General features: G+C 41.4%; 1 protein-coding gene across 1 annotated transcript in view; it reads left to right on the forward strand.

The window, feature by feature from the left end:
• Positions 1 to 15,076, forward strand: part of GALNTL6 (polypeptide N-acetylgalactosaminyltransferase like 6) — an 872,151-nt gene extending 857,075 nt beyond the window's left edge. The window contains exon 12 of the mRNA XM_037155041.2: positions 14,909 to 15,076. Coding sequence (XP_037010936.1) covers positions 14,909 to 15,076 — 168 coding nt within the window. The remainder of the gene's footprint in view (positions 1 to 14,908) is intronic.
• The last annotated feature ends 218 nt before the right edge of the window (positions 15,077 to 15,294 follow it).

Here is a 15,294-nt window from a genome sequence, read left to right on the forward strand (position 1 = left end):
CGGAAGCAGCCCGCCCTCTGTTTGCCTTTCACACTCCGACATAATCCAACCTTAGCCCAGACTATAGGAAAAATGTCATAACCACCGCTTTAATCAGGAGCTTTGGCTGTCCTGTGGCCGAAGTAACATCAGCATTCCCTAAAATGACAGAAAGTAAATGGGAAAACTGCAGAGAATCAACACGGAGCCACCCCTGGTTCTGATACCTATTCCCTCATGTAATAAGCTCTCTGGTGCCTGAAACTCCACTCTGTTATACCACCATGTTATCTGGCAGGTTATGGTCACATGTCCAGTAAAAATATGAAATGGCAGGTGTTATACCTCTCTACAAAACAATTTAAAATCAAAGGAGCTAATAAGAATATGGCATTGGACATGATATGGGGGAATTACTACAATAGGAGAACTTCACTGTTTTCCTTATGAAGTACATCATCAATAATTAATCTTGTCAAACCCTTTACTGTTCACTGTGACCCAAACTATGTGTGGTGTGAAAAGAATTTTTGTTGTTGTTTGTTGGGGGATGTGTGTGTGTGTGTGTGTGTGTGTGTGTGTGTGTGTGTGTGTGTGTTTTTAAGTCTGACCTTTGAGAAGTCACTTTCTGGGCACCTCAGTGAAATACCTGATTCAGCATTTGCCTAACAGGCTGGTGGTCCCTAATTAGCAACCTGCTGCTCATGACTGTACATTTATAGCACAAGAGACAGAATGCTCAATACTGTGCAGTTAAACCCAGAAAATGCAGTTGTTTTCATTAGAGAGCTTACAAAAGCTTATGTATGGCTAAGACCAACTAATACCTATGCACGCAGGGCTCCTGAGAAGACAATGTAGCTGTGCTGACTTCAAGAGGTAACTCACAGCTGTAACACTTAAACTTTTCCAGGGTCCTCAGGCACCTGTGAAAGGAGACCACTAGGTGCAATTACCCTGTGGCTCTTTTCTCAGACCTTCTTGTGGCTATTTGCTTTGCATTGCTTAGCAAAAAGTTACACTCACCATGTATTTATATAACAAGCAAGGTATTTATACATAATCAGAAACATGCCACAGGCTCGAAATAGAAATTTTCTGAAATATCTCATCTTAGTGGATGACTCAGGCCTATTCCAATGTACCTGTTTTAGAAAAACCTTCTTGTCTGTTTCAAAGACTATTCCCGAGGCATTTAGAGAGAAACCACACAGAGAGAGAGGTCTCTGGGATTCTGCCTTGTGTGTTTAGATTCACTACTGGGCCCTGGGAGCTTCAGACAGGTTAGCAGTATTTTGAGTCAGCTTTGGAGTTGCCTCATTTTTATTAGCAGAGTCATGAATAAACGGGATTCCCAAAGACCCTCCTACCTGAGGTCCCAAAGGACCTCAGTGGATCATTCCTGAGCTCCTAAGGTAATCATTACCTCCAACCGTTAAGGAGGCATAGGGCCAGTGCTTTACACAAGTTCCTTCAAACGTCACAACCACCCAGGTACCATCGGGTATAATTCAGAGAGGAAGAAACATACTAGCAGATTTGTGGCAGGGCCAACATTCGGAGGCAGGTGTATCCGACTTTAAAGTTTCCTCACTTTCCTCTGCCATGCTCTTAAGAAATCAGATCAGTAATGAGTGAGCTCCCAGTGCCTGTTGGATTCAGCACCACATAGCAGCCAGCCCCATCCTGGGCTACATGGAGATTTCTTGGCCAGAAGCTTATGTGGGTGAAGGTTGTTGTCAGGCCTCGCTTTCTGACCCGTCTGCAGCCACCAGCTCTCAGTTGTTAGTCCAGGAAGATTTCCCCCCAAACATTGTATGTCTCTAAGGTATACAACATAACAATTGGATATATGTATATATCACAACATGATTACCACCATAAGTTTAGTTAAACACCCATAACCTCACATAATTACAAATTTGTTTTTCTTGTGATGAGAAGTTTTAGGATCTACTGTCTCAGCAACTTTCAAGTATACAATACAGCATTGTTAACTATAATCACCCTGCTGTACATTACATCCTCAGAACTTACTCATCTCATGCCTGGGCGTTTGTATGTTTTAACCACCTTCACTCCCCACCCCCGCCCCCGCCACCACCTCCAGCTTTCAGTTCTCTTTGTGTGTGGGTCCTTGCTGCCACACACAAAACAAGAAGGGGATTCCTGTACAAGGGTCTTGTGCCCAGGTTCAGTTGCACAACTGGATGCCATCCATGCAAGCAGGTCCCCAGAATAAGAAATCCCATTCTTGGTTTTCTTTTACCACCAGGGGGACCCCTGTTACAAGAACAAGGAACTGTTGAAGTGACCTCAGTAAAAATATTTAAATCATCCACCAACATCTGAAACGAGAAACTGTCTTCCCTCTTCTTCCACCCCTGCATCTACTTGGTCAGTGAGCTTGTCAATCCCCTCCCCCGGCTGAGAGCCGAAAAATCCATCCTCTCCTTGCGGTTTCCTCAGGCCCTGCCCCTGTTGCTGCCCTTCACAGCTTCGCCCTGGGTTGTTGCAATAGCTCCCTAAAGGGTCGCCCAGCCTCCTGTCCTTTCCCCTCTGACCCCCTTCCATCCTGAAGTCAGAGGGAATTTCTAAAACATCTGGTCCTTGTGTTCTTGTGTTTCACAACTTCACCTGGTTTGCCATTGAATAAAAAATACAGAACCTTCACTCTCACTTCTTATCCTGACCCTTCACAATCTGGTAAACGTAAGACATGCCTATCAGACCTCCTAACACATCCTGGTTCACCCTGAAACTGTAATGTGATTTCGAAAAGGTTATTTTGCACTTATGATTTTCAACTTCCTCATCAACGATAATAGGGAAGATAATTAAGTGAGATAAACCACGTAAAATTTCCAACACCGTTTCTGATGCCGTGATCAAATTTACATCTGTGTATTTGGCAAATGTGCTTTTTGCATTGAAAGTAGCAGTGAGGTATATCCTGATACACCGTCTCACTACAACAACCCATCCTAAGTGAAATCAACTCTTGTAATACCCCCTGGAAATTCAGAGTTATCACCTATGTCTCTTTATTTTTAAGTGAACATTTTTTTTATTTAGTTTCCCCAGATTTATACCCTGAACTGAGAATTTGAGTACAAGTGGCTTGTTTTGGAGATGGCCCCCAAAAATCTTGGTAGGAACTGGGGAAGTGACATGGAGACATTATGGTAGTCAATAAAAAGTAGACTATCCAAAAAAAATGCACCGTCTAGGAAGCATCACTGTAGGCAGCCGGGCTCAAGCCTGCTGAAGGTCTCGGGAAAGGGTATGGCAGACACATCGAGAACAAGGGAGTGAGGGCATTTACACACCACTCCACACAGTTCTTGGTTAGGATTATTCCTGGGGGAAGGGCAGTTTACTCTCTGATACCTCTGGGCTACTGCTGTCACAAAGAGAGCTATTCTTAAAATCAGAGAAAGCCCTGAGGCAAGCAGAGAGGGTGGCCAACTCCTGGAAGTTGGGCGAGTGTGTACTGGGAAAATGGGTGGGGCCTAAAGAGCCGCACAGATTCTCCCTGAGAACCCAATTGGTCCACAGTCCTCACCAGCACTTGGCAGCATCAATTTCTATTTCAGTTCCTCGTTTCATTCTGTGGTTGTAGTGTGGCGTCACGTGTTTGTTAGCAGCTTTGAATGTTATCTTCATGAACAATGTGAGCCTACTGATTGTTTTTAACATTGGTTGTCTGGCTTTTCTTTTGCATATTTTTGTGATGATAGATAGACACATATACACATCCATACCAGTTCTGTGTTAGATGTATGTATTGTAAACATCTTATTCTGATCAATGTCTTCCCTTTTCTTTCCTGTGGCATATCTTGATGAAGAGTCGTTCTTCACAATTAGCGTTTTTTTGTGTCCTGTTTAGGAAATCTTTGCCCACACCAAAGCCACAGAGATAGACTTCTAAGTTGTCTTTGGAAGCTTCATTGTTTAATCTTCTAGTACATTCTGGTATATAGTTTCATGAACTATTTTTATGTGTACAATGTAAGAGGAGATTTATTCTTTTTTAAATTTATATTTATTAGATCAATTGCCATTTATTAAAACCATCTTTTTCCCACTCTACAGAAGCAGCACCTTTCTCATAAGCCAAGGGGCCTTATATCCATGGGTCTGTTTATGAGTCCCCAAGTTTTTACCATCTGACTCAATAGTCTTAGACAGACAGAAAGTAAACTGACAATGATAAACTAACATAATCTAATCAACATGATCTAATCAGAGGTATATCCAAAAACCCACAACAGCCATCACTCTCAGTGGTGGAAGGTTAAAGTTGTCCTCCAGAGTCTGGGGATAAAATGAGATGCCTGCTATCATCAATTTTATTTATCATTGCACAGGAGAGCCTACCTAAAGCAATCAGGCAAAATCAAGCAATTAAAATGTATGAGTTGGAAGTGAAGAAATTAAACACACCAGTCACAGTTGACATATTAGGTATATAAAACATCCAAAAAGTTATACATTTAAACTATTAATAAGTTCACTTTAGCATAGTCCTGCAAATAAGATAAAGAAAGTCAGTTGTCTGTATACTGGCAACAAAAAAAATAGAAAATGAAATTCAAAAATGATTCCATTTGATCACCACGAGAAGCATCAAATAGGAATAAACCTCACAATACATGTGTAAGACCTTTGCACAGAAAACCAGGAACCATCACTAAGAGAATTTTTTTAATTTTTAACGAGTTAAAACATATAAAACATCTTTGACCAAGCAGTCTATTTAGGACAATAAGATGTCATGGCGAAGATGTCAGTTCACACATGGGTGTATGATTTAATGCAAAACTAATAAAATCCCACAGGTTTATTTGTGGAAATCGACCAACTGATTCTGAAATTTATATGGAAATGAAAGGGCCAAGAAAATGTTAAGGAAGGAAAAGAATAAGTATCAAACAATAGGAAGCACCAGGGACCAAGATGTGCAAAAGTATACTTGTTAAGGCAGTGTGCTGCTGGAGAAACCTGGAGGCTGAGACCTGGGTTCTGGCATGTTAGGAGAGCTCCAAATGTGTCTGAATGAGCGGTTGGATGGAGAATCGTTTTTCTAGTTCTAACTTCCCCCTACTTTCTTCACCTGGCCCCTGGGTGGAGTTGGGCCTTCCACTGTGTTCCTATATCATTTTGTTCCTTTCTGTGTACCTATGACATTGTATCCTGCCCAGTCAGTTAACTACATAAGGATGGAAACTTTCTCTTGCATTTCTATATGGCCTGCATAATATCTAATGTGCAGAAGTTCCTAAATAAGTATTCTTTAAATAACTTTAAGAACCACGGGATTCAATTATTGAAATAATTTTCTCTTTTATGAACCCCAAGCTGTGCTGGATAAAACTTAACACATCTCTTTGTCTTAGAACCACGAACACAGCCTCTCCAATGACCCCAACTGAAAGATTTAAATTATTTTTCTTCATTGCTAACTAGGGTGTTCTTATCATTTAACTTCCATAAAAAGAGCTTAAAAATAACAACAAACAGGAAACACTGATAAAAATGTACCTTTCGGGCTAAGTTGATAACAGTGCCAGTCATACTGGCTTAAAAAGTGAGTGGGTGCAATTTTTGGCATGTATCTGCATTTGACGATTTGTTGTAGCTTATGATACATGCCAAGGCTTTGGCCTCTCTGCCCATGAAATCCTGCTGGTCAACAGAGATACCAGATGGAAGGCCGCAAGCTTGTTATTTTTAAATCATTTTGGTTAGCTATTGATTCTGGATGAAAAAAAAAAACAAGGAAAATGTATACAAAGAGTTTAATTAAAAGGCATATAATTCAACTTTGGTATTGATATATGTAGCCTCACTGCAAAGTCCTGGACTGAGGCAACCACGTCCTCCGAGGCCAGCCCACCCATTCCCGATAGTCACAAGAATTAAAAAGCTTGTTCCTGCCCTTGGCGACCACACAGGATTAAATTTAATCCATCTTGCTGAAGGCAGCTCCCAAATATTTGAACTACACTTACCTGATCTTTACTCTTTACTTCTGATTAAATGACCCCGTTTCTTGCCACTGCTCTTTATGACTTCATTTGGTTCTACTTCAATTAACCTCCTGGGCACTCAGTCTTAACATACTCCAGATAGTCCTAGAGAGTGATGATACTCAAAACAGAATACAATATTCTAGGTGTGTTTTAACCCCCCCAAAAGCAGAAAGAGTTTCTAGTACCCTTTGTCAACAGCTCATAGTACCCTTGGGTTATGAGCAGTATACTTCTCCTCATTTAGCTTGAGTTGGTTGATTTTCTGCCTTAACTTTATATACTTGGCTTCTTAATGAGCTTTCAGTATTACAGTAACCCACAGCCTTTTCTCATATTTTGCAACACAGACACATCTCTGCGATATCATACCTGTATAGTTCATCTTTCATACTTGTGTAGTTATTCATTTGTTTCTATTAAGTTCTACCTCACCAGATTTATCCCAAGCTGGATTTTGAGTCTTTTTGCAACTTATGAGCAAGCGAACTAGTTTGGTCTCCATCACAGCGTGCAGTCAGGCCCTGATCTATAAGCTGTTGATCCCAAAGCACAAGGCCTGGAACTGAGCCCTCTCCTGTATAATGGAGGTGACATGGATCCATCATGAGCATCATTTGGAAGAAGTTACTCAACTAGATACAAATTCACCTAATACCAATATCTTACAGCCCACATTTCTCTAGCTTGACCACAAGAAAACAAAGATGGTCTTTTCAAACACCTTGTTGAAAACCGTATGCACACTGTCTGCATCATACCCCTATTTGCAGTAGGAGGCTTCAGTCATAACACCCTACGAGATTATGATTTTCAATTCAAATTGATGATTCAACCGCCTTGTCAAAGAAGGGGGAGGATGACTCCCAGGAGGGGAACGTTTTCATCCTGGCGCTGAAGCTCCCTTTTCAATCAATCACACAATCTCCCCATTGTTTTCATCTGTATGTCTAACCTAGCTGCAGTCGCTTAGTCATCACGAACTTTTAACTTTTGCCATCTTTGGGTAACTTAGCCAATATCCATACCGGTTACCATTTCACCTAGCATGATCCGCTGCCATTCTCTGGTCCCTAGGGGAAGAAAAAGCTTCATCACAGACCAGCGCAGCCTCTAACATAAGGGTAAAGGCTCCCTGAGTTGAATGGCTGCCAAGATCTAGACTGGCAAACAAAAGGACCTTAATAACTGGAACTATAAAAAATTAAATTAGTTTGCTAATTAGAACAATTTCTCCCTACTGGGCAGGTATGGGGTTGGAGCAGGACTGTGAATTGGCTCAGGCAAGGAGAGGAATGAAGCAACTCCAAGGTCAGGAGCACAAGCTCTGGGTCCTGGGGACCTGAGATTTGAGCTCTGGCTTTACTGTGGGTACTAACTCTGGCGTCTTGGGATATTACTATGTGTTTATTCCTCACTTAAAAATGGGAATAATAGTTTCTACCTTAGAAGATTATTGTGATGATTATACGAAATTGAAATGAACCTAGGACATGGTACTTAATAAGAGATCAATTAATGTTAGCTATTCTATTCAATGTGCTCAACAAATTATCTTCTGATTTGATTTTAGCTCTCCAAATTTACATACACAGAAGAGATGGGTTGATTCATCATGTTTCTATACTAGTTTAGCTATCACTAAATATCAGAATGTAAATTCCATGAGACCAGGGATGTTTCTCTGCTTTCTTTCCTGAAAAACCTAAAACACTGCTTGGCACATAGGAGGTACTTAATCAGTATTTGTGGGATGAGTAAGTGAACCTAGCTCCCGTTTGTCCACGTTCGCTAGTCCTTCAGATTGCTCAACAGCTTAGGTAGATAACAATGAAAAGACCTGGGTTTAGCACTGCCACACACAGATACATATTCAATAAATAGCAGCTACTGTGGTGTTCACATGACTCCCGGAACGTTTACTAAGGAGAGATCAAAAGCTATGGACAGACGGAAATGAGCTATAGAACAAATGGGCTTTCTCTACACTGGGAATTTTCAGTCTAGTGGGCAAGCAGACCAAAATAATTAGATACATTAAGTGTACAGGACAATATGAGAACACAAGACACCAGGCTCTACTCAGGTCAGAGAGGTAAGCAAGGCTTCTCAGACAAGCTTTTCAGGGGAGACTTAAAAGATGAGTAGGAATTAGAAAGTGAAGAAGTGTTAGAAAAAAAGATCGGTTTGTGCAAAGATCCTGAGGTAGGCAACATTTCAGTTTTCTTGGGAGGTCAAAGAGAATCTATTTAGGAGTGTAAGGGAAAATTTGAACTAGAAGGACAGACATCTGGCCAGGGGTGGGGCCATAGAAGACCTTGTAGGCCATGTTAAGAATTTAGCTAAGAAACCAGGTAGTCTCTGAATGGTCTGAAAGGCAGGAATATAAATCAGAATAAATTTTTTTTTAAATGAGCCTGGCTTTGCTGAGGAGAATTGAGGACACACTCGTGCAGACCACTTGCCTGTATCCTGGAAGAGCCTGTGGGAAGAGCAGAGGAGGTCCACCACAGCTGTCACTGCCTCAGGGCACACGCCACAGAGCTCTGTCGAGACACTAACAGCTGCCCCGGCTGGCATAGCTCAGTGGATTGAGCTTGGGCTGCAAACCAAAGGGTTGCTGGTTCAATTCCCAGTCAGGGCACAGGCCAGGTCCCTAGTGGTGGCCATGTGAGAGGCAACCACACATTGATATTTCTCTCCCTCTCTTCCCCTCTTCCCCTCTCTAAAAATAAATAAATAAAATAAAATGTAAAAAAAATAGAGTCTACAAAATAAAACTTGTAAAAAAAAAAAAAAAGAAACGTTAACTATGACTGGCCAAATTAGCCACTGATGCAAGGCCAGTTTTCTCCTCTGTGGGGAATTCTACCTGTCAAATAAAAAATGGGAAAAATATATAATAAGACTGCCTTCTCCTTGTTATGCCTGTCAAGGGGTTATTTGCATTCTCCCAGATGCCAGCAGTACAAACAGGCAGACGAAACCTACCTAATTTGTCTCTCTTCCAGAACTCACAGGATATTCACATATCTACCCTGTCCTTTACCACAACCCTAGGGTGTGGGAGGGCAGATATTTTTATCCCTTATCTCATCCCACTTTCCTCCTCCCACCCCATTCATTCTGCAGATAGAAAACCTAAATCCCTCACAAACTAAGTGACCATCAAAGAGGATAGTCAGAGATAAACTAGGATTCAAACTAGTCTCATAATTCCAAACCTTCATTCTCCCACATTTGTGTTAGAGACGAACGGCATTGGATCTGAGGAGTCCTCTCTCACAAAAACATTATTTTTTCATGTATGGTACACAGAAGAGAATAGTCAATAGGACGGAGCAGTTCAGTTCTACCTCCTTTACACTGAGGAGCTATCCTGGGGTCCAGTCTATGTCCAGCTGCTCACGGAGCATCTAAACCTGGATGTTTCCAAAAGTCTCCTACTCCCTGTAGCTCAAACAGAAATCATTGTCATTGCTAGCCCAATCCTGTTCCTTTTTCGGCATTTCTTACCTCAACACTGCTTTTCCTCTAATCATCCACGTCTTCCCTCCACCTCCCCTCCACCCCCATATCCCATTAATCAGACAGCCCTATATATTGCTTCTCAAATATTTCTCACATCATTTCTTGGATCGCCTCCAATTCATCCTTCCTTGCTTTTGCTTTTGCCTAAGCTTAAATACAGATGATTGCTGTAGCCACCTACTATTCTCATGGGTATATTCCAAGGCCTTCCTTCCTGCCCCATTCTTCTCTCCCCCACTAGCACCACCCCCCCAAAATATACATCCTGTGGCTCCACTCCAATGTTTTAAATCCTCCAATGACCACTGCCCACCCCCTACACACACTTGCATGAAAAACCAAACTTTAGTCTGGTACCCCAGTCCCTCCATGATTCTCTTTATGATATCATTATCTGGGACTCTCCAGCTTGCTCCTTGTGTCCCAGCCATACCAAGTGACTTGTGTCCCAGCCATACCAAGTGACTTGCCGCCCCCAGCAAGTTTTCGTCACTCTGGCCTTCTTGCTTCTAACCTATCCCTGTGCACCCTCTCTCTCTTTTTCTAATATTTTATTTATTTACTTTTAGCAAGAGGGGAAAGGAGAAAAAAGAGGGAGAGAAAGAGCAACATGCAAGAGATACATAGATCAGTTGGATCAGTTGCCTCTCGCATGCTACCAACTGGGGACAGCCTGAAACCCAGGCATGTACCCTGACTGGGAATCGAACTGGTGACCTTTTGGTTCACAGGCTGGTGCTCAGTCTACTGAGCCACCCCTGCCAGGCCTCTGTATTCTTGCTTAGAACATTTGCACTGGCTGCTACCTGTGTCTGGAACTCTCTTCCCCCAGATATTTGCATGGCTAATTTTTTCACCTCCTTCAAGATTACCCAGATGTTACCTTCTCACTGAGGTTTACCCTTGCCACCCTATTTAAATTTGCACACTGATTGTACATTTTACCTATTCTGCTCATCATTTATTGTCCGTGCCTCACTGTCCTACCACTCCACCCCATATCCCTCTCTCTAACATGCAAGTTCCAGAAAGAAGGGAATTATTTTGTTTTATTAAGGTCATCAATATATTCTAACTACCTAATACAGTGCCTGAGAAATAGTAGGCACTTAACAAATTTTTGTTGAATAAATTGAATGCATAGATGTACATGTTATTTTACATTTCTCTTTTCACAGGTTCTTCCCTATGTCTGAAACATCTTAATCCATTCTAGTCCCCCTTGTATTGATACTTTTTTACTTCAAACATTTCTTGATTACCTATTGGTTTCCCCAACTTCTTGAGTCAGGGGAAACACATCTTGTGTTACCTTTCTATGTCTAACTCTGAATACATATCAGAAAAGAAGAGGCAACTCAACTGACCTGAATAATGTTATATTTCAAGGAACTGGCTTAAATCCATAGATCATATACAAACTGATCAAATTACGCAGAAGAGCTTGTTCTAGAGCCATCAATGACTTTTGCTCAATAAGCCCTTTCACTTAACACAGAAGACACTGGTTTATCAAACTAGATAGCAAGTAAAGGCAGGTACTAATTTTTGCAAATTCTATTTTGCCAGGATTTCAGAAAATTCAATTTGGTCTTGAATGGCTAGTCTCAGACCAGGTGCTGAGTGCGCTCTGATTTTTTTAGAATTGGGAAATACTCCCTGACTAGAAATAAGTTAAGAGAAGTGGGGAGTAGAATCACTATTACTGACTAGAATAGAGTATTACCTACATAGAGTAAATAACAGAATCACTATTATTTACTCTATGTAGGACACTGCGCCGGTGATTTTACATATGTTAACTCTTATCCTCACAACAAATTTGTGAAGCAATATGATGCCTATATTTTACAGATGAGGAAGCTGAGGCTCAGTGAATTAAGTAACTGTTTAAGGTCACACAACAGTACGGGGCATGACTGCAATTTGACCCACATTCCCTGTGGAACAAGGTCCAGCCCTTTCCCCGGCACTGGGTTGCCTCCCCACCCACAGAGTGAAGTTGTCCTTTCAGAACCATCTTCCCATACATCAGGAACTCACCCACCTGTTTTATCATCTTTGCATCTGTGGTGTTTGGTTTTTTATGACTCTAAACACAGTGTGGAAGGTTTCCTACATTGTGCTCATTCTTTCAGGGTTCAGACCCTATGAAAGTATAGAGTCTAATAAAATTTAATGCTGGCTTGCAAACACCACAAAGTAGAACACAGAAACCAATCAAATCGCAGACCCACTTGGAAGAGGCACCCCTTTCAAAGGAGCTACCTGAAAAATCCCACCCACGCCTTTCACGCGTGGACTGCTTGGCCAGCACCCAGGCACTTCGCCTGACCTGATTTGACCATGAAGGGCAGATTTATAAACCTGGAACTTTTTCATGTCCTGCTCAAGGATTTCTAATTTCTTAGGCAAAAACAAAAGCAAGTAAAAACAAGAGAGGAAGCTGTCAGGGAAGGTGGGAGGAGTACAGGAGAGGCAGTTCATTGCAATTACATTTTGAACAGCCAGAGCACATGCTATGCCTTCTCTCAGGACTAAACAAAGAACAGTCAGTGAAAAGAGCCCTTTAAGGAGGATTGTTATGGACAACTTGCCAAAGCACTGAGAAGTCTGTTCCAAAGAAAAACTGGGTTTGGTTCTGTTACAGTCAACTACTGTCATGACCGGGGACATGAAGGGCAGAGGAGTAAGGAGCTGTCACAGAGCAAGAGACCATATTCACCAATGATTACTCAATTCGTTGACTTAATTCCAGCCAGGAAAAGCATCAGTAAAAACATTTAATCATTGAAAAGTTCAGCTGAGTAAAAACATAAAGATGACAATTATGTAACCTCCAAGGTCAAAAGTGGAAAATGCATGCTCTGGGGAAGGCCGAAGACATTTCCAGAAGCATCACCTCTAGGATGAACTGGTTACTGCAAAGACTAGGGTGAGCAGAATTCAGCCTGCAACCAGAGAGCAATCAATCTGCTGGTCCACTGCTTATGTTGATAGTCTCTTGTTGGATGTTCCGTCATTTGTCTCTGTCACGAGTGAACTTGGGAATAAGATGTGCATCATTCAATTTTATGGCTGGGAGAGACTTTAGACATTGACCTCACCTACCCCCTCACTTTTCTGATAAAGCTTCTCAGGCATAGATAGATTTAGGAAATTCAACTTTTCCACTTTAATGAGAACATAAAGTCCAGTAACAGCAAACACATTCTGGACTTTTCAGGGTAGGGGTGAATTTGCATACCCTGCCTCGTTGGCCCCATTAGTATACCTGCATTTGTCAGAGCATGTGTTCCAAGTTGAGATTTGCAAAAATATGATCACCTTATGGCTCCGAAAATAGGGTTGGAAAAAATAAAATGTTCAGAAAATCTGGTTCAGCTTGTGCTTTCACACTGAGGTACACAAACTGGTGAAGGGAAGAGAACAGAAACATATTCTACTCCTCTTCTCATTTTTTAAGCTTTCATGGAAATATGTGTTTGGAGGGAAACTGCAAACACATGGAGCTATTGTCAGCTATTGATAAAGGTAACAATAGGGAGGAATACAGACAGTTAAGGGAGGAATGAAGTACTTATACATGGAACTGAGTGTATTAGAATTTAGCAGGTCCATAGAACTAATTTTCATGAATTTTAGCAGCTTAAGAATGCTCTGCTCAAAACTCATCTAAATACATTAGGCCCATGCAGCTAACCTGGTAGGAGACAGAGCATGAGAGATGCTGGCAAGGACGAAAGCAACAAGGTAAAGGATACTGCTGCCCAAGGAGCCAGGTGGCTGTCAGACAGAAGGGATCTGTGATAGCAAGAACAGACCCCAAGAGGGCGGGGTGTGGGGTGAGCTGCCGGGCACTCTCCTTCCTCCCAGAATCTGCTCCTTCTGTCCAGCGTGGGAGAGAGCTCCTCAGAACGTCTAGAGTCAAAGAGCAGCAGCCAGTTAGCTAGCAAAGCAGGTTGGGAGAAGAAAGTGGGAAGGAGGCCTCTTTGTGTAAGGAAAGTAAAATCCACAATAAACCCAGGAAAAGTTAGAGAACAGAAGAGTGAGCCTTTGTCTTAGGCACAGCTCTTTGTTTACACTGAAAATAGAAATGTGAAAACTAAATTGCTGGCAGCTGCCTATTTTCTTTTCTTCTTCCTTCCTTCACATAGCGCATAACTATGCAAACACCCGGGCTCTAAAAGGACATTAAATATTAGCTAGTGGAGTCTTTTAACATACAGGAGCAATCCAGAAGTGTTTACACAAGGCACCTGAAAACCTCCTAAATTCTAAAAGCATTGCAAATCTAATATTCCCCAGTTACAGAAAATAATCAGAACCTCTAAACATTTCCCAAGCTAGATAATAAAGCATTATGGGATCCTAAAATTTAAGCAGTAACTTGGGGAAGTTTTTACATGTTATTGGCACTTTTCTTTTTTAGCATAGACATTGTAAGAGACAATGTTTTATAACTAGTTAAGAAAGTGTCTTTTTCTCTCGGCATTAACTTTCTCTTTCCATTTTGCACAATAAAAAGGGGTGTGTGTTAATAAACCCTATTCAGACAGTGAGCTTGCTCCCCACATGTACCCCTGTTGTACCTTTCATTCACAGAGCTGTTATCTTTGTCTTGTACTTAGTGACCTTTTCTTAAAAGAAGTAGACATTGCCTCCTCCACTTTACAGAAAACAATGAGAACTGCACCACAGGAATGGCAATAAAGAGATTGAGAAGAGACTGAAGTTCAAGTGCTAGTAAATTGAGGCCACATATTGAAATATTGCCCGCGTGTCACTCACTTATCCCCTGACCCATATTCATCTTCCAATTAGGGCAACTGAGCACCTTGCTGATTTACTTCCTATATTCTTTTGTATTTCTCTTTCTGGTTAGAGGCTCAGAACAAGGGCAAGAAAAATTATGACTCTTCTGATTGCATGTGTGTGCTGCTGTTGTTTTAGACAAAAATGATCGTTTTTGTATATACACCTCTCCCCAATAACTAGATTATTAACTATTGTTAACTCCTTGAAAAGCAACTTCACGTGCTTATATCTTCAAAACCCAAGGAGAAAAGCAAAATGCCTACCACAGAGTAGAAAATGATGGATTTCTTTTTTTAAAAAATCAATAAATGAATGAATGCATCTGATTGAACCTGTTTGGAGGCCTTACCTAGTACCAATGGATTCCAAGAAACCATGTTCCATGTGGCAACTCAGCGTGCTATTGTTTGCTTTGGGACATAGTCTGTTTTTCACACTATGGGTATAGACTGAAATATAAACAGGAATATTTCACTTCCTCTGTGTATTTTGGGTTCTGACCATTCAACATGTATTATGTCAGCCGTTTCTTTCTGATCTCTCCAGGACAGAACACTGTTCCACCCTGTGAGCAACAGCTGCATGGATTGCAACCCTGCAGAGAAGAAGATTTTCATGGCCAGATGTGACCCTCTATCTGAGACTCAGCAGTGGATTTTTGAACATATCAATACAACTGTTTTAGAAAAATTTAACCATCATGCCAGCTCCTAGAAAGAAAGAAGAAAAAAAAAGAGTGATTACCTACAGATTCTAAAAGCTGAATTTTTGCCAGCATCCGGGTCCGAGGAGTCAGGAATATCATTTCCTAGATCTAGGAAGCCTGGTTTCAAGTTTTGTAAATGCCGCATCCAAGTAGGTTGTCCTGGAGCACTTCCTGTATCGGAAGAACTTGGCTGAGAACCTCACCAGCTGCTTCTGAGCACTTGAGA

The sequence above is a fragment of the Artibeus jamaicensis genome, unplaced genomic scaffold, assembly GCF_021234435.1.
Source record: "Artibeus jamaicensis isolate MK-2021 breed Jamaican fruit bat unplaced genomic scaffold, CSHL_Jam_final scaffold_537, whole genome shotgun sequence".
Lineage (NCBI taxonomy): Eukaryota > Metazoa > Chordata > Mammalia > Chiroptera > Phyllostomidae > Artibeus > Artibeus jamaicensis.